At 46.2% G+C, this 27,997-nt stretch overlaps 1 protein-coding gene across 11 annotated transcripts in view; it reads right to left on the bottom strand.

The window, feature by feature from the left end:
- tjp2b (tight junction protein 2b (zona occludens 2)) overlaps window positions 1–27,997 on the bottom strand; it is a 70,548-nt gene that overhangs the window by 40,069 nt on the left and 2,482 nt on the right. For 2 of the 11 annotated variants that reach the window (XR_013130590.1, XM_077004208.1), the window contains exon 1: window positions 17,487–17,607. The exons of 1 other annotated variant lie outside the window; for it this stretch is intronic. Coding sequence is in view for 2 of the 10 variants with exons in the window: in XM_077004212.1 (XP_076860327.1) it covers window positions 12,450–12,506 (57 nt within the window). In the remaining 8 variants the exon portion in view is untranslated. Of the gene's footprint in view, window positions 1–6,712; window positions 6,875–11,743; window positions 11,795–12,449; window positions 12,726–17,486; window positions 17,614–27,997 lie in introns of those variants that run through there. 8 more of the 11 variants (XM_077004215.1, XM_077004209.1, XM_077004216.1 and 5 more) reach the window with 7 other exon arrangements.

Genomic DNA, 27,997 nt, shown 5'->3' with positions numbered 1-27,997 from the left:
AACACAACAACCCCCACATCATCACATCAACCCCCACATCATCACAACACCCCACCAACATCATCACGACAACCCCCACATCATCACGACAACCCCCACATCAACACAACACCCCCCACATCATCACAACACCCCACCAACATCATCACGACAACCCCCACATCATCACAACACCCCCTACATCATCACAACACCCCCCACATCAACACAACACCCCCTACATCATCACAACACCCCCCACATCATCACAACAACCCCCACATCATCACATCAACCCCCACATCATCACAACACCCCCCCCACATCATCACAATACCCCCCCACATCATCACGACAACCCCCACATCAACACAACAACCCCCACATCATCACAACACCCCCCACATCAACACAACAACCCCCACATCATCACAACAGCCCCCACATCATCACAACAACCCCCACATCATCACAACACCCCCCACATCATCACAACACCCCCCACATCATCACAACAACCCCCACATCATCACAACATCTCCCCCCCCCCCCACATCAACATCTCCACAACACCTCCCATGAATGGATAAAACTTTATGCAGCACCTTTCAAGATACCCAAGGTTACTGAACAATTAGCACAGGTACAACACAGGTACACACACCAGTGAGAAGACCAGCCTGGTCCACTCAGCGTACACTCCTCCAGAAACAGCACCCCCTGGGGGACTGGAGCGGGAAGAGAGAGAGGACAACACCCAGGACAGAGCTGGGCATACACACCCAGGTCAGAGCTGGGCTTACACACATTCACATTCACCCACACACAGAACTCAAACAAAAGCTCATTAGACATGCAGAGCCGCACAGTCACACACACACACACACACACACACACACACACACACACACACACACACACACACACACACACACACACACACACACACACACACACACACACACACACACACACACACACCAGAACAGTAACACAAACACATTGGAACTGGAACAGCCAATTAATCCAAGACCCCAGTTCTGAGAGGCAAACGTGCTAACCACCAAGCTAACTACCGTGTTGACCATATCTCCACAACACTCCAACATCTACACACCCCCCACAACAACCCCATATCCACAACACCATCTATATCTTTCCAACGAACCCCCAACACATGTCAACACCCCCCTCCCCTCCCCAACACTAAACATTGTTCAATCTCTTGAACAATAATTTTGCATTAACGCTTCCTGCATAATGATTGTACGGCAGACATGTGGGAGGACATTAATCAGCAAGCCGTATGCAACATGCCTCAAACCCTGAAGCGGGGACACACACACACACACACACACACACACACACACACAGAGTGTACATACACACTGTTATTCACATAATGTTCTATTATTTCCCATTGTCTCCAAAGACCCTGAACATAAATCAGAATGCATTCATGGTTGTGGTGGACACAGGAACAGTAACGCTCTGGCTGCTGCAACCGTATCACCCCCTCACACACACACACACCTATAAATAGACAACGCCTTCACACTGCTAGAAAACCTGAAGCCAGCACGAATGAGGATCCTGTAACTGTGGCCTTTGTTTTGTCCAACCGAGGGACAAACACTCAGAAGACAAGGACAAGGCCCAGGCTCAGTCAGCCCGAGGGTGAGGGGGCTCCCAGGCCCAGAGCTTGTGCCTGGAGCCTGCGTCCTCTCACAGGCCTGAGGAAGCAAAGCAGAACACCACCATCGGGCCGTTAGCAGTGGCTGCTGTCCTCATCGCCGCCCTGGTGCTTGGAACAGGTATTGCAAGTCATCGTCACAAACACTACCTTCATGTTTGTCTCCCTAGTGTTTTGCTTAGCTCACACACACTCAGATATTCTCACTGTCTGTCGCTCTCTGCCACAAATTTCATTTCAGTGCAAACTAATTACGTATTCTAATAATTCCACATATTCAGAACTAAATGCTATACAGAACACACTGTATATTGTATGTAACTTTCCCCATGTAGCTTACCCTGATATTAAAGCCTGCAAACAACCCCTGCTGAAGGTACAGGGTCAAACTCGGCTTTCCTGAGGAACACAGGGGACTTCCTCAGCCACGCTGTCCTTTATTCAGTTGCACAATCTTTAAAAAACTGAAGTCAACATGAATTTAAACTGCAGGATTAACATGAGGACCGGCTTACACAAACACGATATGCTGTGATTAAGGAGCTTCAGTGTTCTCCAGGGATCTTCCTGGGAACGACAATTAAAAGATATGACTCACTTCTAAATTGATGTGTTAATAAAAGTTCTGCTCTACTTAAATACTCAAACACAAATTAAAAACGTATGCCCACGCGCTGCCGGAGGTGAGACGCATTCCCCATAATTACCAGCAACCTACCACAGTGTCAGCTGAATAGCCAGCCAAAAGGATTACACAGATAATAATGCTAGTGCTACTACTACCACTAAACTACAACTAAAAACAAACAAATAAATAACCATCATTTCTTTAAATAATTTCATAGTGAAGATTAACATTTTCTTCTGAGAAACAAATCAGGCTCAAAGTGTAAGATGTAACACACAGAGGAGGAGCACGTTCAACAGAGGTGATGCTCCTGATTCTCCTGATGCTCCTCGCTTAAAGGTCTGTCCAGGCTTCCAAGGGGCTGCCAAAGAGGCATCGGGAGGCACCGGGCCTCCGAGCCTCCGGGCCTGTCCCTCCCACCCCAGGGCAGCCGAGCCTGGTACACCCAGGATCTCCAGGTCAGTGTTGCTCTGACCGGTCCACGCCACAGGCTGCAGGAGAACGCTGCTCTCTGGAGCCCAATAAAGGACTCAACCTCCCCAGGGTATCATGACCATCAGGAACCCTGCGTGATGTTTGCTTTTCTTCTCTATAATTCTGTCACATTATGATGAAATGGTGAAAATGTTTTGAGTGTTTCTGCACTGTTGCTTATATACTGACAACGATTATTTTTCGATTTATTTGGACAGGGATTTCTGCCCTCAGTTCCCAGAGTTTGAAAGCTTCTCAGAAAAAGATGCAGCTACTCTCCAAGCATAAACACACACACACCTCTGATCTGGACAGACTCGCTACCGTGGTGAACCTCAGTCTGTATCTCAGACAGACATCAGTGCAAAAAAGAACAACTAGCCATTTAATCCAGTGACTGGAATGAACCTTTATTTGGACATGTGAGTGGGACGGTGTCAGCTGTAGAAAACACTAAACATCTCCAGACTGATCCAGACTGCTGATATTCATCAGAACATTGGGGTTAACTGGGGTATTCGGGGTAACTGGGGTAACTGGGGTAAACAGCCCCTCCAGGTTCAGACTACTCCTGCTAAAAATACCAACTATTTACAGATGTCTATCCAAGGGAAGACGTACACTCCTTGGGAAGCATGTCAGAGCGGAATTCCAACGATGTGATGTAAGAGATATCATGACTGGGGTTTTGGCATTGCATGTTGTAATACAGATAGCCAGTAACGACACACATCCACCCACTTTCCCACACCCAGACACACAGATGCCTCACTTCTCAAAATAGTGCCACAGCGTAAGCCGCTAATCGCTTTGTCTGCGTGAGGCACGGTAACGAGCTGGCCTGCGGCCCCTGGGCCCCGTTAGAGGGTCTCGGTGTCTCTGAGGCTCTTCCGCTTGGACAGCCACAGTACTTCCGTGTACACAGAGGAACCAGCAGGGGTGCAGTAGCTACAAGCCAAACTGCTCAGACGACGTTTTTCATCTTCCGCTGTAAACAACTCAAATTTCGAATGTAAACATAAATGTCTCTCTCCTAAATCCCAACAACAGTGGCTGTGGAAAGGGCAGTTCCCAAGGCAACGGGTGCATTCATGCAGGCCGTGAGCCACCTTGGTGTACGTGTGTGTGTGTGTGTGTGTGTGTGTGTGTGTGTGTGAGATCCAGAGGGTCAAGGAACTGAAAGTGGAGAAGTACATGTGTGTGCAGGAGTGTGAGGGTGTGTGTGAGCGTGGCCTGTATTTTTAGGACATTCCAGGCCTGCTCAGGACTGCTTGGTGGAAGGCCACAATTAGGTGTGGCCCCGCCTTCTGCCCCCCCCCCCCCCCCCCCCCCCCCCATACCCTCATGCCCGCTCCCCCCTCACCACGCTCCTCACACTGTCAACAGACAAGATGGAAGATGTCGACATATAAACATGTCTAAACACACACACACACACACACACACACACACACACACACACACACACACACACACACACACACACACACACACACACACACACACACACACACTGGTATATATAAGCACATAAAAGTTTTCAAGAGTTATACAAGCGAGTAAGAAAAAAGGGGCGGGTGGGCACTGGTCACATGACCCATCACTCACTTTAATTATGCCAACCACAAAACTGGCACATCATTAGTCTGGCCTTCACCAAAATAACTCCCCAAAGAGGGAAATAGGTCAGGCCCAGCGCTCCAACACAATGGCCATGAAACAAAAGCAAGACAGCTCACAGCTCTTTTCCAACGCTAACAGGAACAGGACGATGTACAGGGATGTCACCCAAAAAACAGAGGGTCGTTAGGAAGCCATGCATGACACACACACACACACACACACACACACACACAGGAAAACATTCAGAGACACATTCCCATGGCTATATATGGTACTGGGTAAGGGGCAGTCATGGCCTGGTGGTAGGGAGGGTCGTGGGTTCGATTCCCAGACCTGAGGCCATGACTGAGGTGCCCTTGAGCAAGGCACCTAACCCCAACTGCTTCCCGGGCGCCGGGCTAGGGCTGCCCACCGCTCTGGGCACGTGTGATCCACAGCCCCCTAGTAATCACTAGTGTGTGTGTGTGTGTGTGTTCTAACTGCACAGATGTGTTAAAAGCGGAGGACAAATTTCGATTGCGGTGTAAAAATCACAATTGACAAAATATGTAAATTAAACGAAATTAAATTAATTACTGGCTCCACCCCCTTCTAATTGTAACCTTCTGTTCCTACCAATCCACTCACACTCACCATTAACACTCACACTCACCACTCACACTCACACTCACCGCTAACACTCACACTCACACTCACCATTAACACTCACTGCTAACACTCACACTCACCACTAACACTCACCGCTAACACTCATACTCACCACTAACACTCACCGCTAACACTCACCACTAACACTCACCACTAACACTCACCACTAACACTCACCACTAACACTCACCACTAACACTCACACTCACCACTAACACTCACCACTAACACTCACACTCACCACTTACCACTCACACTCACCACTTACCACTCACACTCACCACTTACCACTCACACTCACCAATTCCTACAGGTATATGAAAGACTCTTGTATGTTTGCCTTTGTCTTCAGTGTTTGTATGGTCATGGTGTAGCGGTGTTCTTTGTTCAAGTACTACTGCAAAAACTCCAGAGCTCAGGCACTATTGAGAAGACCAAAGACAGTAGTGTCACAAAGACAGTAGGGTCACAAAGACAGTAGGGTCACGAAGACAGTAGAGTCACGAAGACAGTAGAGTCATGAGGACAGTAGGGTCATGAGGACAGTAGGGTCATGAGGACAGTAGGGTCACGAAGACAGTAGAGACATGAAGACAGTAGGGTCATGAAGACAGTAGAGTCATGAGGACGTAGAGTCAAGAAGACAGTAGGTTATGAAGACAGTAGAGACATGAAGACAGTAGGGTCATGAAGACAGTAGAGTCATGAGGACGTAGAGTCAAGAAGACAGTAGGTTATGAAGACAGTAGAGTCATGAGGACGTAGAGTCAAGAAGACAGTAGGTTATGAAGACAGTAGGGTCATGAAGACAGTAGAGACAAGAAGACAGTAGGTCAAGAAGACAGTAGGGTCATGAAGACAGTAGGTCATGAAGACAGTAGAGTCATGAAGACAGTAGAGTCATGAAGACAGTAGGTTATGAAGACAGTAGGGTCATGAGGACAGTAGAGTCATTAGGACGTAGAGTCAAGAAGACAGTAGGGTCATGAAGACAGTAGGGTCATGAAGACAGTAGAGTCATGAGGACGTAGAGTCAAGAAGACAGTAGGTTATGAAGACAGTAGGGTCATGAGGACAGTAGGGTCATGAAGAGCTGGATAGTCTGGATAAATGTCTCCATTTTAGCAATCAGGAGAAACTCTAATAATTCATGATAACTAGTATTTCAAATCTCTGCATTTGCACTGCGTCCCACATTCCAAAGTATGGACAAGAGTTCTAAACTACATATCCAAGTCAAAATGACGTCAAAACTATAACACAATGAAAGCAGCACAGGGGTAGTAGACGGGGTGGATGGTAGAGAGGACAGCACGTTCTCTAAAGTATCTTGTGTGTAGTCCTGCAACTTAAAAATAATACTGAATAAATAAGTGAAAGAAAACAAAAATAAATAAATAAACACACATATAAATAAAACATAATCCTAACTGTTGTATGATCACAAGAGCATGCAGACATGGCAGGTTTATGTGGGCCAGATTACATGCTGATAGTCACCTGCGTGATGCCCCCAGCCCAACTTTAGTCTAGGATTAAAGTCTAGGATTAAGTCCAGTTATAAAAGGACCTTCCGCTCCCTAGCAGGTGTGTGTCTCAGCTAGCGGCTGCTTGCTGTCAGGTGTCATGTGCAGGTAAACGATCACCTGGGGCCAAGCTGGTCTCACCTGCATCTGGAAGCGGACAGCCATGCTCGCAGCGTTCCCCTCCGGCCGTCTACATCTCCGGCACGACTTAATAAACGCTCAAGGATTCAAAACCACAAAAGATACAAACAGCAACCGTCACCTTCAAACTCCCAGAATGCACTGGACTGTAATGAATTGGGGCAGCACCATGGACGAATGGAGTTCGGTTCTGCCTTCTGATCCCTGTCAGCCAATCAGGTGAGGGTTGTCCGTCACGCAGTGTAAGGTAATATAATGGATATTGGAGCCAGTCTCTCCGTGTCACCACTACTCTAGCACACACGGTGAGCATTTCCTGTGGACAAATACCAGGAACACCTGATGAGCATGATGAACACCCCTCTGGCCAACCATGCGCCTTCTCCATTCTACTTATCAGCGCTCTTAACAGTGTGTGGGTGCATGGCGCTCAAGCACAGATTCCTTCCAAGGGTTGGGCAAATCCCCTGCCGGGGACCGCCCACCAGCGTCAGGAAATAACAGCTGCTACTCCAATAGGAGCTCGGGGAATGTCGGCTGCCAGAGGTCCGACTGGTGGGGGCCAAGGGGGTGGGATAACAATGTCAGTTTAGGGTGTGTCCCAAGGTCTCAGTTCCCGCCCTTCTGAATGACTGAAGATCCATTCCAACATCCTCAAGCCATTCCAACAAGGGAACGGCTGTTGACCTTGACATGTTAAAATGATGACCTTTACAAACAGTGAGATGGTTGAGAAATACACTTAATTTATGCTTGCAGAAAAGACCAAAATAAAATGCACAATAGACAAATGTACAAAACATACATGAAGCAAAATTCTATTTTGCTTTAGTTTACCAAGATGCTCAAATCTCTCATATAGTAAACCTCATATAAATATATTAAAGGTATCAAAAGGCAAACTTCAAGCGTACTTCATGTTCTAATTATTTAAATAGTTTTCCATCTTATTTACTTTATTATAGTTTTACTTTATTACATAATTTTAATAATTTGTCATTTTATTACATAATTTTATTATGTTTGTTTCCTTTTTATCCTTCATTTCTTTTAATGTTTTTTTCTTATTATCTTTCCTTTTAATGTTTTTTAAAGGCACTGTAAAGCAATTTGAGTTGCATGTATGTATGAAAGGTGCTATACAAATAAAGACTATTATTATTATTATAATCTACTGATCCTAAACATGATGTGTTGTCCTGAGCTGAAGGAGCCACTCAGCTGCATTCACACTCAGGGTTCCTGCACACGTTGGTCTGCGCATTTCTGTCTGAGTCTCTCCTCTTACGTTCAGTTTCTCAGTAAAGTCGTTTGTTTTTTGTTTTCTCCGATTTTTAAAAAGCAAGTGAAGCAAGAGTCTATTAAGCACATGACAAAATTTGCATCGCCAGGCTTGATAAATACAGTTGTCCATGTCCCCCTCCTCCACAGAGCAGCTCCTCTCTCAAGTCCCCCCCAGGCCTGAGACCTGCTTATATCGGGCTTTTATTTTGGAACAATGTACGCCATTGAGTGGCAGTGTCTCAGAGAGCTGGGATAAACAACTCATTCATTCCACTAACCCCCCCCCCCCCCCCCCAAGCTGCAGGACTGAGTGCAAACTCTCTAATTGTCAAAGTAACGATGGTCTGGTAACTTGTTTGGAATTCCTGATTATGTGAAGTTCAGAAATAAACAACCTAAGGGTCGTGAATACAATGGCTGTTTTTTAAAAGTGAGATCAGGAGCAGGAGAAATGAGAAAGAGCAAGAGGTCAAATACTGAATATATCAAAGAGATCTGTGAATCTTTTAAAAAGGCTCAATATGGAATAATCTTATACAAAAGAAGAAAAAAAAGACACAACAGCACAGTTGGGGAGTTAGAGGCTCTGGTCTGAGATCCCTGTGCCGGAGGAGTGGCTTTAACACATCCCAGGAACCAAAACATCGATCTCAGTCCAGAAGAGCACAATCCTAGCAACAGCAAAAATACTCTGCCGCACCCTCACACTCCTAGCCCTCTGACGACTGGAGTGTGTGGAAGGATAGGCAACACCACCGAGATCCAGCACACACCCACACACATCTGCACGATTTCTAAGAACATTGTCATTTCACCAGAACAATACTCTCCTGGCAGCGAAAGGGCTGACGGAACTGCACAGTGAAACTCTTTAGGGTGAGAGACGTGAAGGGACGTGTCCCTGGGCAGACTCCTGCCTTTTCAGGACAGCTGTCTCACGCTGGGGACACTCACGGATCTCCAGGACCCTGCAGGTGCACGTGTGGAGCATGCTCAGTGCAACACTCTGCAGCTTGAGAGGACATGGGTATGAAAAAACACAGCAGACAAATACCTAATCATCAGTGTCGTATATAAACCATCGGTTCACTAATGACAACAGTTACACTGCTAGTCGCACAAAAGTAAAAGTATGTTTTTTGTTCAAGGAAGGGACGAGGCCAAAACGTTAAACAGCAGTAAGGAAAAGCCACTCCTAATTAAATCACTTCCCAAGGGAAATCAAAATATTACAAAGACTTTTCCCCTGTCCTTAAAACAAATGCCTCCAAGCTTTTGCAAACTTCCTGTTATTGCCGAGTAACTGGAGTGTGCTGAATATAAATTGACCTAATTTAAGATTAAATTAACACAGGCATAAATTAAAGGACCCAAGATCACACCCTGATGAAATGACTCGTGAGCGAAAAAAGCTGGCAAGGTTCTCTGACATAAACCATTTATCCCTCAATTCCAAAGTATCATATTGGGTGCACCCATGAAACACGAGGCACAAGCAGAACACAGCAGATGAATGGCTGAAAGGAGGGGCCATCTCCGATCAGCCCTTCCCAGATATCTCTCTGATAGCGTTTGTTTTTGATCTCATGGCTTGATGGGAGTCTGAACCAGAATTGCTCTAAACTCTAGGGCGTGCCCGGGAGCGCAGAAACAGCAGGAGAAGCGGTGTCTAAACTTCTCTCATTCTGCGAGCACACAGATAAGGCCCCGTCTAATTCGTCATGCTCAGAGAGGAAATAACAGCTTAGTAATGTCAGAAACCTCCAGCTAAACAATTCCAGGGAAAAACATCCCTTTTTTTTACCTAGTATGGGCAAAGATTGTGTAAATAAACTGATGACAAGAACAAGCAAATAACCCAAAGTTGAGAAGGAGCCATGAGTTACTACACACTACCAAATAACAATTACCACAGAAACTGCAAATGTTGTTTGGAAACTTAATTTAGTTTCTTCATTTTTTAGGACTGTTGCTGGTACAGACAAGCAAACAACCGTGACAGAAGAGCTAAAAGTCCAGGCACATTTTGGGTCCTGCTGGAGTTGGGAGTGGAGGGAAAACCAGGGCCGGATAAACTGAGGAGATGGTCCACTTTCACACAAGCTCAAGTTTAATATCTCAATGGCTCCTTTAAAACACACAGCGTTGTCCTGGCAGGATGGGGTCTAAACACTGTTTGCTAAACAGGGCATTTTCATACAGGCCTGCTCAGATTTGAATATGCTCTACTTTGGAAAAGATGTCTCACTGTGGATAGTATTTGTTTATTTAGATCTAGGGTGCTGTACTATGTGCTGACTTCCTCTATAAGCATTACAGTACACAGCATGGATTCAAAAATGACTTGAAGAAGGATTTTAGATAATCTTCTCTTGTGGGTGGTGCCAAACCTCCTGCAGGGCTTTTGAAGTGCGGGTGGGCGTGACGGTCCTGTGTGAGCGCTGCTCAGTAGGAAAGAAAGAAGGGGGGGGGGGGGGGGGGGGTCTTGTTGCCGACACGTGCTGCTTTGAACGACCTCTCTGCGAAGGGGGCGTGACCCCAGGTTCCTAGAAGCGCTGACGTCAAACCAGCTTCGCTATAAGCTGAAAGTCTGATCACGTTCATGCTGTGTTACACATCAATGTGGCATTATCAGACTGCCAGTGTTTCACAAACATCAGCAACAGACAGAATAGGCCTGTCTAATTATATGTGAATGAAAAAGCAAGATCACACCAGAAATGTCAAACCAAACTGCCTTGCTGAGAAGATTAAAAGCTGTTACAGCCATTTGGTAGATTAGGCCCAATTAGCATCCAGCCTCTCCACGTGCTTCCCCGTTAGGGTTCTGTGGGGTTTGACCCATCCACTGGCTTGTTAACGTCGCACATCTCAGAACAAGAGGACCAGTCTGGCATGGGCCCCCAGCTGTCCCTGGAATCAGAACCCTTAGGACATGAAAGATCGAAACTGACACAACACTGACTCTCGCTCTCTGCAGTGTGAACCATCCATGCTCTAACTGAACAGGTCACAACAAGTGCTGTCAAACTGCACCAGTATCAGGGTTATTTTTTTCTAAATTATTAGTAAGACTTGATATACCCGTTTACAGAAGAGCTCATCTTAGTTAAACGTAACCCAGAAAAGCAATGTGCCTTACGGACGCCTGGCCAGATACCACAGGTTTACCCCCCAACACACTGCGTAACTCAAGAATGACTCTCACAGCCCAAGAAACTCTACATGACCTCAAACAGTTGTAGGATTAGATTTCCATTCCAGAAACAGCTAGGCAATTCCAGGGACTTTGAGGAACACCGCTGAGTTTCCTGGCTTGATTATTTGACCCATATCAACATACGATCTGCACCAAGATCCTTGTGCTTCTAAATAATGAGGAGCGTAATCCTCCCCAAACTGTTCCCCGTTGTGCCGGGCCAGACGGGCAATATTGAACCTAATGAAAGTTCAACGGCGTGTCCACACAGCCACGCTGTGATGCAATACAACCTTCTGAACGGGTTCAGCATGAGGCAACTCCGCACATCCTGACCTCTCAAACTTATCGCAATCTATGGACGCAGCTCCAGTCGCAGGTTCTTTGTGGTAAGAATTAAGCAAAGTTTGACTATGAAAAGAAAAAAAAAACACAACAGCGGGAAAACCAAACATTTCCAGATTACATAAATGTACTGATCTTAATAAACTACTTTGCTTTATGGCTCGTCGCAACTTGGTTTAAAAAGCGGACCGAGACCAACGCACCTGGGTCACCGGAGTCCACGTGAACGCGCCGGGCACGTCGGGCACGCAGCCGCAGCAGAGGGATGTTATATTAGACAAACACTGCTGAAATATTACTAATGTTTAATAACCTGCAGCCTGACCTGGATGTTGCTGGTATTTACACTAGGACACCTGTGACTAGTTTGACTGTCAGCACTAAGCCAGTTCTAACCAAGGGCGAGACGTGTAAAGTAACAGCCACCAAGCTTGATTTGGTCATTATAACATTTAAACAAATAAACTAAACAATGTGTAAAATGTTCAAACCATTGCCTTTGTGAAGTCTTTTAAATAATCAAGAAAACTCCGCCTATAATAAAGTTGTACACCATGATGCCGTATGCAGTGTAGGTCATGCATGTCAAACTACGGCTGCAGTTATGACCATGAACTGTGGAGAAACATAGTGCCAGAAGAGCAGAGCGCTCATATAGCCCGTTATAGCCCGTTATAGACTGTTATAGCCCGTGTACCTGTCCATACACCCAACAGGTGAATGAGGGACGACTCAACATCCCGCTGGTTCAACGGACTAGACTTTTCCACAACAGCTTAGGTCATTCACACAATTAAACACATTCATTTCAAACCGACTTCGCAAACGCCACTCGCTGTAATTCTTAAGCACTATAAACCATTTATTATGGATTTACGTGTTGTAAAAACCTCCTATTATATTACTTACTCCAACATTCTCGTTTTTATTCGTGTACGGGACTCTTCCTCCTCCTTTGACAGGCATCGTGCGCGCTTGAGGGCAAATCTACTTCGGCGGTGTAAGACTGGTGTGAATATGAAGGCTTCTCTACAGTCCGTGCCTATTTACATTACGCATGGCAACTGTCAAACGATTCTGAAAAAATCCGTCTGACACTACCCACGGCTCTTCACGGTTTCCGTAACCAAAGGCATACATACCCTGAGAAACATTTTTGCAGCGAGCGACTTTCCACCAAGCCAACCCACTTAACGACTATACCAAATAGAAAAAGTCCAGGGGGACCTGACTCGGTGCAAACATGTAAATAATAATCCCGTATAAAGTTAAACACAATGGCGTGCAGTCTTCTCAAAAAACATCTTGGTGTTACATATGTTATATAGTATAAAAGCGTAATACGATTACGGGTTATCTCGTTTGATTTTATCACCCCTTGAAATGGATCCGTCCAACTAGCAAACATCGATTTAACTGTTCTCTGAAAGTTACGGGAGAAAATTGTGTGGCGCATGCTGTCAAGAGATTTTGCCTTGTTATCTTTATTGGTGTGCTGAAAATCTAAAAACAAACAAACAGCCCCCAAAACAACAACACGACAATAATAATAATAATAATCAGAATTTCATTTGGTGATACCCTGATTTTTTTTACGTTCACTAATCCAGTAACCAATATTTTAAAAAGAGCTAAATCAAATATTTCATTAAAACTGTATACTGTGATATTTTAAACTATTTTGCTTACTAATTAACTATAACATATTTTGCTTTTCAGACAACGAGGTCTCATGAATCAATACATGAAAGCAATGAATACATCAATAAAAACCAAGTATTAACAGTTCAGTGGTTTAGAATTGTAATTACATATGATTACTGATTGAAGCAAAGGCTGTCGTTGGCCATGTAAAGTTAAAACCCTCAAAGAAACTCATTCTGTGTGTAGTTTGAAGTCTTAAAAAGTAGTGTAAATGCCCACAAATGTAAAACAAATGTTTCTTTTTTTCAAACATCAGAGTGAATGAGCAACATACAGTCCAAAAGGCAAAAACGACTTCACCATTCAGAACAACAGACTACACTCAGCTGAGACGTGACGACATTCGCCACTAGAAACCCGTCAGCTCACACGAGCTCCTCTGTCATTGTGATGTCATAATCAGCTCTTGTTACAGAGGAGATGCCTCTGTGTGGCTTAGTGCGTGTGTGTGTGTGTGTGTGTGTGTGTGTGTGTGTGTGTGTGTGTGTGTGTGTGTGTGTGTGTGTGTGTGTGTGTGTGTGTGTGTGTGTGTGTGCTTGCGTGCGTGTGTGCATCGCCTGCGTGTGCATACACTCACCATTCTTCTTTTCTCCACTGAGCATTTATGAATAATCTGTACAGCCATTCAGATCACACATGGCCTATTCAACTCTACATTTGTCTATTGTCTGTGTGTGTGTGTGTGTGGGGGGGGGGGGGTGGAGGAGAGGAGGGGGGCTGTGTCCGTTGTGTGGTCTGTTCTGCTGGCTAACCTTGCTCCGCCCATGACAGTGAGGTGTCACATCAGTCTGATTCAGTAACTGACTGCATCATCATGACCGGCCTCGGCTGTCGTCCAAGGTAACAACCACTGAAGATCCACACTGATTAAAATGGCATCAGGATATTTCTCCTCTCCTTCATGCACAGCTTTTCAGATATGCCGGGTTTGTTCAGGACGTCCTGTAAAGAAGCCCTCCTGTCCTGAGCAATATGCTCCACGGACTACTCTGCCTGGGTGTGGCACCACACAGTGGAGAAGCTCCATAACTCTCCTGGCCTACATCTCAATGATCTCCGGCAAGTAGTATGGGACTAGGAGTGCAGAATATTACATGAACCACACCCATTTAAAGTTCTGTGTGTGTGTGTGTGTGTGTGTGTGTGTGTGTGTGTGTGTGTGTGTGTGTGTGTGTGTGTGTGCGTGTGTCCTATAGCCTAGTTTGTTTACACTAAATATAGTACCCTACTCTCTCAATCACACTTCTAATATAGATGTGAAAACTGAAGGTATAAATAGGCTTCAGCATATGGATCAAATTAGCACCTACAAAAATGCACCCACTTCAGCACAACTTCCCTGTGAAACAGGAAGTCTCCACCTCACACGGTGCACGGGCAGGAAGGCTTATGCCAACGCGTTACTGGTTACATCCAAAGGGATAAATCTACCGTAGCTGAACATAAATTGGTTAGTTCACTTTGCGGGACCGTGTCTGTGCAGCAAGGTTTGGCATGGCTTCCACAGGTGTGGAACGTGTGCTTGTACTGGAGGATGGCGAGGTCTTTGGCAGCTGTCTGCTGTTCCTGCCCCATCACTCATATGGATGAGAACTCTGCCATTCCACCACCAAGTGCAGAGAGACGCGCCTGGCATCACTGAAACAATGGGGGCCTCATGATCTGGGCCTTATGACCTGAGACTCTTAACTTAGAGGGCATAAAGCAACAAAAACAATGACAATGACATCATTCCATTACCAAACAAACCCATTACAGGTTACGGGTCTACAGCAGCCTCACCAGCAACTACCATGTCTGTCCCATGAACCTGTGCACTTTAATGGCTGTGACATTGCTGCTGAACTATGGGCTGGCGTAGACAGAGAAGGGAGGAGCCCCGTCAATATGCAGCCTGAAGCTATGAATTAATAAGCAATGCATTTCAAAACACCCACTTCACGGTATTAAAAATAGCCAGAGAAGAATAAATAAGGACATTTGTTCAGACGTGTTGAAGTACATTGCCCTTGCCTTGAACGGGTTTGTGGCTCTGATGATGTGTGTTGTGTGTATCGCAGGAGATTGCGTGCCTTGCAAGAATAGAATGAAAAAAGGTTCGTGACTTGTGTTTGTGCATTTCAAAGTATATATATTTTAGTGTCATCTACTTGGGTGGTCAGGAAACATGTTTGTGTGTGCAGTTCCCCCTTTGAACACAAGAGGAGCTGTTTACACACTTTTGGCAAATGTGTAAATAATCCATAAATATACATAATGGCAACAGAAATGAAAAGGAAACTCTAAAGTTCATAAAGCCTAAGTCTGATCAGCAAACATTTCCATTATGAGTGTGTTCGGTCTGCTGCACACTCCTTCATAATGGGGTCGCCACACAGCAGGGGCGCGTTCCACACGGATGCGTTATGCTATTTACCCTGAAATCAGGGGGGTTCTTATTCTGGCTGCACAACAGAGCTATATAAAACTGCAAAACCAGAGATACAACTATTTTATGACATCTGTCAAGATGACAATCATTGATTTTTTATTTATCTCGACAGTCTTTTCTTGATGTAAGGCACAGCAAAGTTTTTGAACACGTAAACGTTATGGGTGGCGAATCATGTGATGTTGGGGGAGAGGCGGGAATAACATCAGAGAAGCAGGCACGCCACAGAAGCCACGCGCATCCTAACCGGAGGAGGATGAAGAGCAGGATGAAGGTGACCCTGACGCACGCTCCTGCCGCCCCTTTGGCGTGTGCACAACTCAGCACTGTAGACTGACTCACTACTGCCAGCTTCCCGTGAGAAAGTCTGAATCAGCAGTGGAGTTCAAGCGCGGGGCGGATCCCATCAGACCAGACTCAGGCCGCAAAACTGCCTGAAGATCAGACACGCATGTCTATCAACCAGGAACACATTCTTCCTACGTTGAATGCCATTTGTGACTTAAGAATTTAAGAATACAATTTTATTAATGATAATAATAACACTATATATATATATATATACACACCCTAATATTTGTATATAGACATAATGTGGTGATTAATGTGATTGAATTCTTTTCAAAGCCTTTCCTGGTCATACTCATGTCAGAGCACAATCGTCTCTCATGCTCCAGAAAGGCAGCAGGAAGACATTTACTCAGCTTGTGGTTTTGACTCCCTGTACGAACGTTAAATAAGATGTCATGTGAAGGACAGAAGAGATACACTGTGGAATACTTAAATAAATACTCTCCTCAACTCTAAACACTCCCCTAAGCCCACTGACTGAAGGAATGCATTCCAGACAAGCTGTTGCCAGTATAATGTTTTCATCCTATTTAGGCCGTGATTGTTACTTATTTATTTAAGCACGCTGCGCTGTGGTCATGGAGTTCAGTCTGAACTCTTACAGTGGATTCGTAATTATATAATTATATATGGACCATTTATACCATTTCTTAGAATAAAGAAATGCTTGGTAAAGTAAAACATAACATCTGCCATCCAAAATTGTGTAACTTACTCTGACGATGGTGTAAGTGACTTTGACCACAGTGTAAATGACTCTGTCCAGAGCCGGAGTGGCTAATCGGGAGGATTCCCGATGGGCCGGCTCATATCAATCTCTAGTTTGGGCCGATTGGGAGGGAAAAATTATTTTGGGCCGGATTTGGGCATGAAACTCCTGGGCTGAAAAAGGGGTCCACTCTGGCCCTGACTTTGTCCATGGTGTAACCCACTCTGTCCATGGTGTAACTGACTCTGTCCATGATGTAACTAACTTTGTCCATGGTGTAACTGACTCTGTCCATGGTGTAACTGACTCTGTCCATGATGTAACTGACTTTGTCCATGATGTAACTGACTTTGTCCATGGTGTAAGTGACTCTGACCATGGTGTAAGTGACTCTGTCCATGGTGTAACTGACTCTGACGCACCCTGAAGTGGTTAGCGATGGCAAAGCCAATAAAAATGAGCTGAGATGGGTGCATAGCGATTATTATGTCCTGGATGGTATTGATTTTCAATTTTTTTGCACAAGCTGGAGGCATGAAAGTACTAATTAAAGGCTACATGAACCCGGCCCCTGAAACGCCCTGCAAATCTATAATGGAAATGGAAAATGACCGTGAAGGCGTGTCCGTGCGTTGCTGGGACACACGGACACTGGGAGATGACGGCAAGGAAAGCGTTAATACAACAGGCATGTGATTAAGGAAAACAAACCAAGTAAACAAACAAACAAACAAAACAGGATGGAAGATACCTGCGAGAGTGGTGTGATTTTATGGGAGGAGTTGTGGAGTGACGGGACCAGGCCAAGCGGCTCTGCGCTCCGGTGTCTGCGGTCCCAGGACCGGCCCGGACGGAAGAGCTCGCAGCCGCACTGTTCCCTACAAGAGAACATGTGCATTAGCAACACGTTAATCTGCATGTGCACCAGCCCCACGGGTCAGCCCGGGCGCCATGGGTCACAGGTATTTGCTCAGTTGAGTCGAGTATCACCGGTCACTAACTGGAGAGAGTTAGTTAGTCTTAGGTTAGGTGTGAGATCGGCAGCCCTGCAGAGATTAGTGCATCTTACTGTATGTCTTACTGTACATACTAATGTATGTGTTACTGTACATATTACTGTATATGTTACTGTATATTACTGTATGTGTTACTGTACATGCTAGTGTATGTGTTACTGTATTTTACTGTATGTGTTACTGTATACGTTGCTGTACGTGTATGTGTTACTGTACATGTTACTGTGTTACTGTACATGCTAATGTATGTGTTACTGTATGTGTTACTGTACATGTTACTATACGTGTTACTGTACATGTTACTATATGTGTTACTGCATGTTACTGTACATGTTACTGTATATGTTACTGTTCATGCTAATGTACATGTTACTGTATGTGTTACTAGCTTTAAATTGCAACACCTATTGCATTGGCCCTCAAAATGTGGGTCTCATCACTGGGAATGACCAAGAAAGTGAGCAGTTTCTCTGATGCAAATCTTAGTCTATGTTCTATTTTTACTTTCGTGGATTCCTCACCAGAATCCCTCAGAGTCACTCTGTCAGCTCTGTCTGCTGAGACCGTCACCCTGAAGCAGACGTTCTCAGAGGGAGAGCGTCTCTCCAGACAGCCTGTGTTCCTGGCCACTGTAACACACCGGTGGGCTGTGCTGCAGGTGAACAGCAACTCTACTGCAGCCAGTGGAGCGGCCGTCCAGGGGCTCGTTTGTCAACCCCCAGAGTCCCCCATCAATCCAGGCCCTAGCAGGCACGTCTCCAGGCCTGGCCGCAACGAGACACACGTGGACAGACCCACCCGTACGCACACACACACCTGACCCAATCCAGTTCAGAATTTCTCATAAAAGCAGCTACATGGTTTAAATCTGAAGAATCCCCTGACACTGGTTAATGCACTTCTGCGACTGTGATCCTACCCACCGAGGTCTTACGCCCTGTTTCCTTCATCACAGACACGTGAGTGGGCAGAACCAGGCCGGGAGCTGCACACACGCTGTGAAGGCTCCACCAATGCTGTCCAGTTAATGTGTCTTCACTCCTGTCAGCGACGTGCTCTCTAGATCTGCTAATCCCCGGAGAACGACATCACTGCACTGTGTAGCGCTTCTCTGCTTCTACACACCTGGAGCAAGTGGTCAGCTAATACAGCCCCCTGAGCTGAGGCACAGTGGCGGAGCTAGACTTTTATCCTTGGGGTGGCCAGACAATGGTTAAATGTATGACAAATGACAATGTATATTTACGAAAAGCATTCAATTGCAATCAAAATCTGTAAATGTTATACTTTTCATATCAAGTACATCTTAAGCACGCAGGAGATCAGATTTGTGTATGCTAATGTACATGTTACATACATGTTACTGTATGTGTTACTAGCTTTAAATTGCAACACCTATTGCATTGGCCCTCAAAATGTGGGTCTCATCACTGGGAATGACCAAGAAAGTGAGCAGTTTCTCTGATGCAAATCTTAGTCTATGTTCTATTTTTACTTTCGTGGATTCCTCACCAGAATCCCTCAGAGTCACTCTGTCAGCTCTGTCTGCTGAGACCGTCACCCTGAAGCAGACGTTCTCAGAGGGAGAGCGTCTCTCCAGACAGCCTGTGTTCCTGGCCACTGTAACACACCGGTGGGCTGTGCTGCAGGTGAACAGCAACTCTACTGCAGCCAGTGGAGCGGCCGTCCAGGGGCTCGTTTGTCAACCCCCAGAGTCCCCCATCAATCCAGGCCCTAGCAGGCACGTCTCCAGGCCTGGCCGCAACGAGACACACGTGGACAGACCCACCCGTACGCACACACACACCTGACCCAATCCAGTTCAGAATTTCTCATAAAAGCAGCTACATGGTTTAAATCTGAAGAATCCCCTGACACTGGTTAATGCACTTCTGCGACTGTGATCCTACCCACCGAGGTCTTACGCCCTGTTTCCTTCATCACAGACACGTGAGTGGGCAGAACCAGGCCGGGAGCTGCACACACGCTGTGAAGGCTCCACCAATGCTGTCCAGTTAATGTGTCTTCACTCCTGTCAGCGACGTGCTCTCTAGATCTGCTAATCCCCGGAGAACGACATCACTGCACTGTGTAGCGCTTCTCTGCTTCTACACACCTGGAGCAAGTGGTCAGCTAATACAGCCCCCTGAGCTGAGGCACAGTGGCGGAGCTAGACTTTTATCCTTGGGGTGGCCAGACAATGGTTAAATGTATGACAAATGACAATGTATATTTACGAAAAGCATTCAATTGCAATCAAAATCTGTAAATGTTATACTTTTCATATCAAGTACATCTTAAGCACGCAGGAGATCAGATTTGTGTATGAAATTTGCAGTTTTTTAACAATGTGCAAAATGTACATGTAAAAGTAAAAACACAGATGTGCTACTTCTGGCATATCTTACAATCCTATTGCATATATCTACTGAACTGAACACATTTAACTGAACTGGGGTGAGTTTCCCAAAATGTTCTTAGCGCTAAGTAGCTACTTCGTAACCTCGTATGAAATGTACGAGGTTACGAAGTAGCCTACTTAGCGCTAAGAACGTTTTGGGAAACTCACCCCTGATCAGTTTCTGAACGGTGCCTGTAGCATTTCACGTGCGACACTTTTTGCTGTCAGCCGGTGTTGTGGGGCATTCCGACAACCCTCGTTTATCCGCATAAAGACGCTACAGATTATATTGTCGATTTATGTTTCTATACATAAATAAGAGCTAGGTTTTAATTATCCATCACAGCAAACTGCATTATCTATGTCCAAAGCCACACTGGCTCAAGGGTGTTAATTATTTTAAATAAAAAACACACTGGCTATACCGAAGTTCACCACTGACCACGACATCGCAGTATTACAGCTGTATTATGTCTAAATATCTAGTTAGGACAAAACTAGAGTTCTCAATGAACTAAGTTAAAATCACTGTAACTCCGGAATATCATCTGTAGCGTCTTTATGCGTGTGCAAACGAGGGGACTCGGAATTTGGCACAACACGTTCGTTTGAAAAAATTTCTCCGTCGTGTCTGCTGCTTGCATGTGTTAAATGAAATTGACCATTGAGTATTATTACCGATTACAAAACGCAACAGGCTCTCGACAAGATGTGCGATGCGGTGACATGTCAGTCATCTGGGGGGGCACTTGGGGTGGCCAATCAGAATTCAGGGGGGTCCAGTGCCACCCGGGCCCCTGCTTTGGCTCCGCCTATGCTGAGGCAGGCATTAAGGAGGAACTCTATGGGACTCGGATACCAGTCCATATCTCCTAGCCTGAGGCCCATGCAAAGTGCACACAATGGCCAGCAGGGGGCGAGGATGAGCAGGGTTACACATTGGCAACTGGATGGTGGGCTGCAGCAGCGCAGACGGCCGTTAGCGTGATCCGCACCTCCACACGACTGTATTAATGTGGAGTGAATGAAGAAAGCAGGATAATGGGCTTGGGGGAGGGGCTTGAACGGGTTGGGGGAATCTACTTCACTTCAGCCACCTCAGTCAGCCCCCTCCCCCAGAACTTCAGTACTTATCTACATATATCACATTCACACTTTATTGAGAATTAGATAACCATAATAACCAGAATAGACTGGGAAGAAGGAAAACAAGTTGAATAAAGAAAGAAGCTAACAGACTAACTAGATCTTCCTGGAGAGACACAATCAGCCCATAAAAGAGGATGATAATTATTACACTCAACAGACTGCTTGACATCTGTTTAGACAAGGAGGACTACTGTTATTCTACACTTTTACATTCACAACATGGTTTGCCATTATGTGTGTGCGCGATTGTGTGTTTGTGTAAGTGTTCGTGTCACGAGGGAAGGGGAGAAAAAGGCATCTACAGAGAAAAGTATCTTCTACTGTGTGTGTGTGTGTGTGTGTGTGTGTGTGTGTGTGTGTGTGTGTGTGTGTGTGTGTGTATTTGTGTGTGTGTGTGTGTGTGTGTGTGTGTATTTGTGTGTGTGTGTGTGTGTGTGTGTATTTGTGTGTGTGTGTGTGTATTTGTGTGTGTGTGTGTGTATTTGTGTGTGTGTGTGTGTGTGTGTGTGTGTGTGTGTGTGTGTGTGTGTGTGTGTGTGTATTTGTGTGTTGTTTTTGTTTGTGACCTTGCATGTGTCAGCACCCTTTGTGTAAGGAATACAGAGGACACTATATAGTGTGAGTGGGAAAGCTCCACTGTGTGTGTGTGTGTGTGTGTGTGTGTGTGTGTGTGTGTGTGTGTGTGAGGGTGCCTGTGCATGAGTGCCATGCATCACAGCTCCGTGTGTGAAAAGGGCTCTTTGAGAAGGTGATGTAACGGGTCATTACTGGAGGAGACACCTCTATATCCAGCTGAGCTACACATAGGTCTCACCTGTACAGAGGCATGACAGCAGGCAGCTCACACACACACACACACACACACACACACACACACACACACACACACACACACACACACACACACACATGGAGACATACCAAAGGCAAATGTGAACATGCGCACACATGCTCACACACAAGCATAAACCTTTGAAGAGGTATACCTTCAGAAAAACAAATACAATTACGTACACATCTGCAAACATGTGGAAACACACAATCATATATTTATATAGAGGGGCAGGACATAATCATATATTGTGGGGTAATAACTTCAAATACATACGCCTATGAACACATATACACACACTTGCACACACAGAGGCATATGCTTACACAAAGGCATAAGCAAACATGCGCACACACATTATGAGTCAAATCCCCAGAGATACACACGTACACGTGCACACATTCCTTACACACAAACATACCTTTAAACAAAAACATATAGGCATGCTCAGCATACACACAAACTCAACTTGATTCTCCCCAATTCAGATACCGAGTGAAAAACATCACAGGCTCAGGATATAGCCACACTGCCACTGAAACACAGCAGTGATACTAAAACTGATTGCATCACTGACATGCTTCCCGTCCACCGAGCCGACAACCGTGCCCTAACTACATTATTGCATCACAATGGGATTATGACATCACATCCATATGGCATTACAGGCCACTGGAAACACAGTAGAGTTACACATAGTAAACTAACATCTGAGTATTCAAAATTGAGCAGTAAAGAATTAGTGTTTAGGTATTGAACTGGTGTTCAATGATACAAGACTGAATAATACTGAAGGGACTGTAAAATGATTAGAATAATCTGCATTTTCAGGGATGAGAGACTTTGCACGGCACTCTAAAAGCCCTGTCACCGCATCCAATCAGCTTTCCCCACACCTGCAGCCACACGCTGAGTCTCATGGAATTGGCTAATGGGTCATCATGTCCAATGTGTTTGTAAGCAGGCTTACTTCCTCTGTCTGGCAGAATTTAGTGTGCACACATGCTCCCCCAAACGCGAGATGACCGTGAGGGACACCCGGACAGTGTGGGAAGAGGGGACTCAAAGGTCTCTGCTGCCGAGACAGACGTCAGCGCTGCACCACATGCAGGAGCAAGGCCCAGAAACACGGGGAACTGACAGAACACACAGAACTGTTCAAATGAAGATAATGTGCCCAGATCACTCTCACACAGCACCATGCTGTTAGGAAAATGTCAGCATGCCATCTCTGCAAGTGTTAACCTGACCTTTAAAGGTGTAATAAATGTTTTTTTCATGAAACATAAAATTAAATGTAAAAAAAAATCCTAAAATGGCTAGAGTTTTTATGGTTTCATGAAGCATGATTCATCCATAGACATACATGATTCAGCAACAAGGCGCTGATGGTAATAGGTACCATCCACCACCACCAAAAAAACAAACAAACCAAAAATATATTGCAGACTGCAGTTGCATGAGTTGAATGAAGGGAGAAAAACAGTTTGGAATGAAACTTTCTGTTCTAATGAGCTGGAATGGTGTTTGGAGTTGGAGATCTTTGCCCTTGATGATGCGTACAGGGAAGAGGCGTGGCATCGGGGGTTCCTTCCCCCTCCCATGCCACTCACACCCCTCCTCAGGGCCCTACCCCTACTAAGAGCCACACCCCCTTCTCACGACTCCAGGAGCTGTGCAGCTGGAGACCGTTCAGTTATTCTTGTGCTTCATTATGCCAGATTCAGCTCATTGGGTAATTAGTGAGTCCTCCACAAGCTGGATCAGGTGCAAGAGATCGGGGGGACATGCCGATAGGAGGTGTGCAAGTCGACGTGTGGAGCACCACACCACACCTGCCCTCTCTAACATTCCTCACACTGAGGGACTTCAACACAGGCCCAGTGCTACGTGCTACATGCCTCAAGTCTTGAAAAGTCACTGTGTGATGGGCACAGATGTTGTAACATGAATTTTACACTAATATGTTGTATGATTTTTCCTATTGGTAACAAACCAGATATGTAACTAATTCACATGAAGAATGTCATATGATTTTACCATTGAATACAAACAGGATCAAATATCTTAATCCCAATCTTAAATCTTAAAATCAGTGAAATCAGCTGAAAGCTGATGCAGTCATACATATTGTCTCTGAGACATAGTGTCTCGTGTGTGTGTGTGTGGACAGTGGCCGTGGTTGTGCCACACACTTCTCGTGTGTGTGTGGACAGTGGTCAAGGTGGTACCACACACTTCTCATGTGTGTGTGGACAGTGGCCGTGGTTGTGCTATACACTTCTCGTGTGTGTGTGTGTGGACAGTGGTCATGGTTGTGCCACACACTCGGTGTAGAGGAGTGTAATCATGGGCTGTCTGGGTGCACTGTGTGAATTTCCTTTTCTCCATCCATCTGTCTGCAGTTAATTACCTTTTCTCTCCTGAGAGAGAAAGAGAGAGAGAGAGAGAGAGAGAGAGAGACAGCACAAGAGAGAGTGAGACAGAGCAAACGAGAGAGAGACAGACAGCACGAGAGAGATATGGCGAAAATCCAGTATGATTATCCAAAGTGACTGTTGGTTGTTGCTGCTAATGTGATTGTGGCCAGTTGTCTCACCCACATCCAATCGCGACCCTTAACAATGTTTTAATCAGAGTACAGAGCAGCGCCATGTCTCTGCCGTGAAGACCCACAGGGACATGCACATGGCCAGGAGACAGGGACAGAGCATGGGAAAGGACAGAGACGAGGCACCTGGATCAGAGTGGAAGAGAGGACAGACCAGTAAGAAGGAAGGGGGGAGAGGGACAGAGGGACAGAGGGAGAGAAAGAGGGAGGGATAGAGAGAGAGGGAGGGAGGGATAAAGGGAGGGAGATAGACATAGAGAGAGAGAGAGAGAGAGAGAGAGAAATAAAAGGATGGTTACTTCTCTCTAATTCGCCCCCTGTTCAGTGTTGAGTTGTGGAAGCAGGCAAATGACAGCGGGGTTAGAGGTCAGGTGTTGGGGTCAAGGCTGTGGCCTGTAGGGGTCAGGGGGTTAAAGCCTTCCAGCTCTACTACTGCAAGATTGTGAAGAACAAACAGCAGAGTCAGCAGGGTGAGGAGAGACCGTGACAAGGCAAGGGGTGAGGAGAGACCGTGACAGGACAGCGAGGTGAGGAGAGACTGTGACAGGACAGCGGGGTGAGGAGAGACTGTGACAGGGCAGTGGGGTGAGGAGAGACCGTGACAGGGCTGCGAGGTGAGGAGAGACTGTGACAGAGCAGCAGGGTGAGGAGAGACCGTGACAGGGCTGCGAGGTGAGGAGAGACCGTGACAGGGCGGCGGGGTGAGGAGAGACTGTGACAGAGCAGCAGGGTGAGGAGAGACCGTGACAGGGCGGCGGGGTGAGGAGAGACTGTGACAGGGCTGCGAGGTGAGGAGAGACTGTGACAGGACAGCGGGGTGAGGAGAGACCGTGACAGGACAGCGAGGTGAGGAGAGACTGTGACAGGACAGCGGGGTGAGGAGAGACTGTGACAGGGCAGTGGGGTGAGGAGAGACCGTGACAGGACAGCGAGGTGAGGAGAGACTGTGACAGGACAGCGGGGTGAGGAGAGACTGTGACAGGGCAGTGGGGTGAGGAGAGACTGTGACAGGGCAGTGGGGTGAGGAGAGACTGTGACAGAGCAGCGGGGTGAGGAGAGACCGTGACAGGGCTGTGAGGTGAGGAGAGACCGTGACAGGGCAGTGGGGTGAGGAGAGACTGTGACAGGGCAGCAGGGTGAGGAGAGACCGTGACAGGACAGCGAGGTGAGGAGAGACTGTGACAGGACAGCGGGGTGAGGAGAGACTGTGACAGGGCAGTGGGGTGAGGAGAGACTGTGACAGAGCAGCGGGGTGAGGAGAGACCGTGACAGGGCTGTGAGGTGAGGAGAGACCATGACAGGGCAGTGGGGTGAGGAGAGACTGTGACAGGGCAGCAGGGTGAGGAGAGACCGTGACAGGGCGGTGGGGTGAGGAGAGACTGTGACAGAGCAGCGGGGTGAGGAGAGACCGTGACAGGGCTGTGAGGTGAGGAGAGACTGTGACAGAGCAGCAGGGTGAGGAGAGACCGTGACAGGGCTGCGAGGTGAGGAGAGACCGTGACAGGGCGGCGGGGTGAGGAGAGACCGTGACAGGGCAGTGGAGTGAGGAGAGACCGTGACAGGGCAGCATACCACACTGTATGTTAACATACCTAGTTTTTAATCAACTTTTAATTTCATTTTATTCTTCTACTCTTATATTTTATCTTTTTGAGAGCTAATAATGATAATGTAATGAAATGTTGAATGAACATTTTTACATTTTTATTTAATATTAATTAAAATGTAACATCATTAATATTACAAAACTGATGCCATCAAGTCATCCAAGGTCACTTCATCAGCTCAAGGGTCTCCCCTCGACCACACAGAGAAGACAGAGCAGCCAGATTACCCAGTTAAACATGCAGAGTACCCAGATGAGCACCCTGCAAATTCATTCATGAACAGGAAAAATTGAGGGAAAATGGCTAAATGTTATTTTTTTAATTTCGTTTTTGGTAAGGTCATCTGCTGTGTACTGACTGGGCCATGGACTTTAGTGCAGCACCTACAACACTCCCCTGAGACTGCAGTCAGTCAGAGGGCTGCTGCCGTGAGACAGCCTGTTCAGCAGTGAGACAGCCTCTTCTGCATTGAGAAAGCCTCTTCTGAAGTGAAACAGCCTCTTCAGCAGTGAGAAAGCCTCTTCTGCGGTGAGACAGCTTCTTCTGCGGTGAGACAGCCTCTTCTGAGGTGAGACAGCCTCTTCTGAGGTGAAACAGCCTCTTCAGCAGTAAGAAAGCCTCTTCAGCAGTGATACAGCCTCTCCTGTGGTGAGACTGCCTCTTCTGAGGTGAGACAACCTCTTCAGCAGAGAGACAGCCTCTTATGTGGTGAGACAGCCTCTTCTGCAGTGAGACAGCCTCTTCTGCGGTGAGACAGCCTCTCCTGAGGTAAGACAGCCTCGTCTGAAGTGAGAAAGCCTCTTCAGCAGTGAGAAATCCTCTTCTGCAGTGAGACAGCTTCTTCTGTGGTGAGACAGTCTTTTCAGCAGTGAGACAGCCTCTTCTGCGGTGAGACAGCCTCTTCTGAGGTGAGACAGCCTCTTCAGCAGTGAGACAGCCTCTTCTGTCGTGAGACAGCTTTTTCTGCAGTGAACCAGGATCTTCTGTCGTGAGACAGCTTTTTCTACAGTGAGACAGCCTCTTCTGCGGTGAGACAACCTCTTCAGCAGTGAGACAGCCTTTTCTGCAGTGAGACAGCATCTTCTGTCGTGAAACAACTTTTCTGCAGTGAGACAGCATCTTCTGTCGTGAGACAGCTTTTTCTACAGTGAGACAGCCTCTTCAGCAGTGAGACAGCCTCTCCTGAGGTGAGACAGCCTCTTCAGCAGTGAGTCAGCCTCTTCTGTGGTAAGACAGCTTCTGAGGTGAGACAGCTTCTTCTGCAGTGAGACATCTTTATCTGCCACTAACAGGAGTGGGACTGACTGGATAAAGAACCTCCCTGCTGCTGTGTTTGAGAGTGTCATACAGCCAAATGCTGGAATCTGTTTTCAAGGCTCTTAAATGGGCTGTAAAGTCTCACAAATCAACTGCACGGTTTGTCGCTAGAATCCATTGGGCTGGACGTCCTGGACACAAATCAATGCCATGTACTTCCACACCAGACACATTTGCATTTTGCTGCAGTTGCTGGTTTGGTTTGTAACATGCCTAAAAATACCAGATGTTATTTTTTTAAGTGAAATAAGAGGAAACTGTTTACACTGTAAAGCACTGTTCAGCTATAACGGCTTCAAAAATGTACGTGTTTAACACTGCCTTTTTTA

The sequence above is a fragment of the Brachyhypopomus gauderio genome, chromosome 4 (genome assembly GCF_052324685.1).
Source record: "Brachyhypopomus gauderio isolate BG-103 chromosome 4, BGAUD_0.2, whole genome shotgun sequence".
NCBI lineage: Eukaryota > Metazoa > Chordata > Actinopteri > Gymnotiformes > Hypopomidae > Brachyhypopomus > Brachyhypopomus gauderio.
The sequence above is the reverse complement of the archived record's forward strand: the minus strand, read 5'-3'. Positions and strand labels throughout refer to the sequence as shown.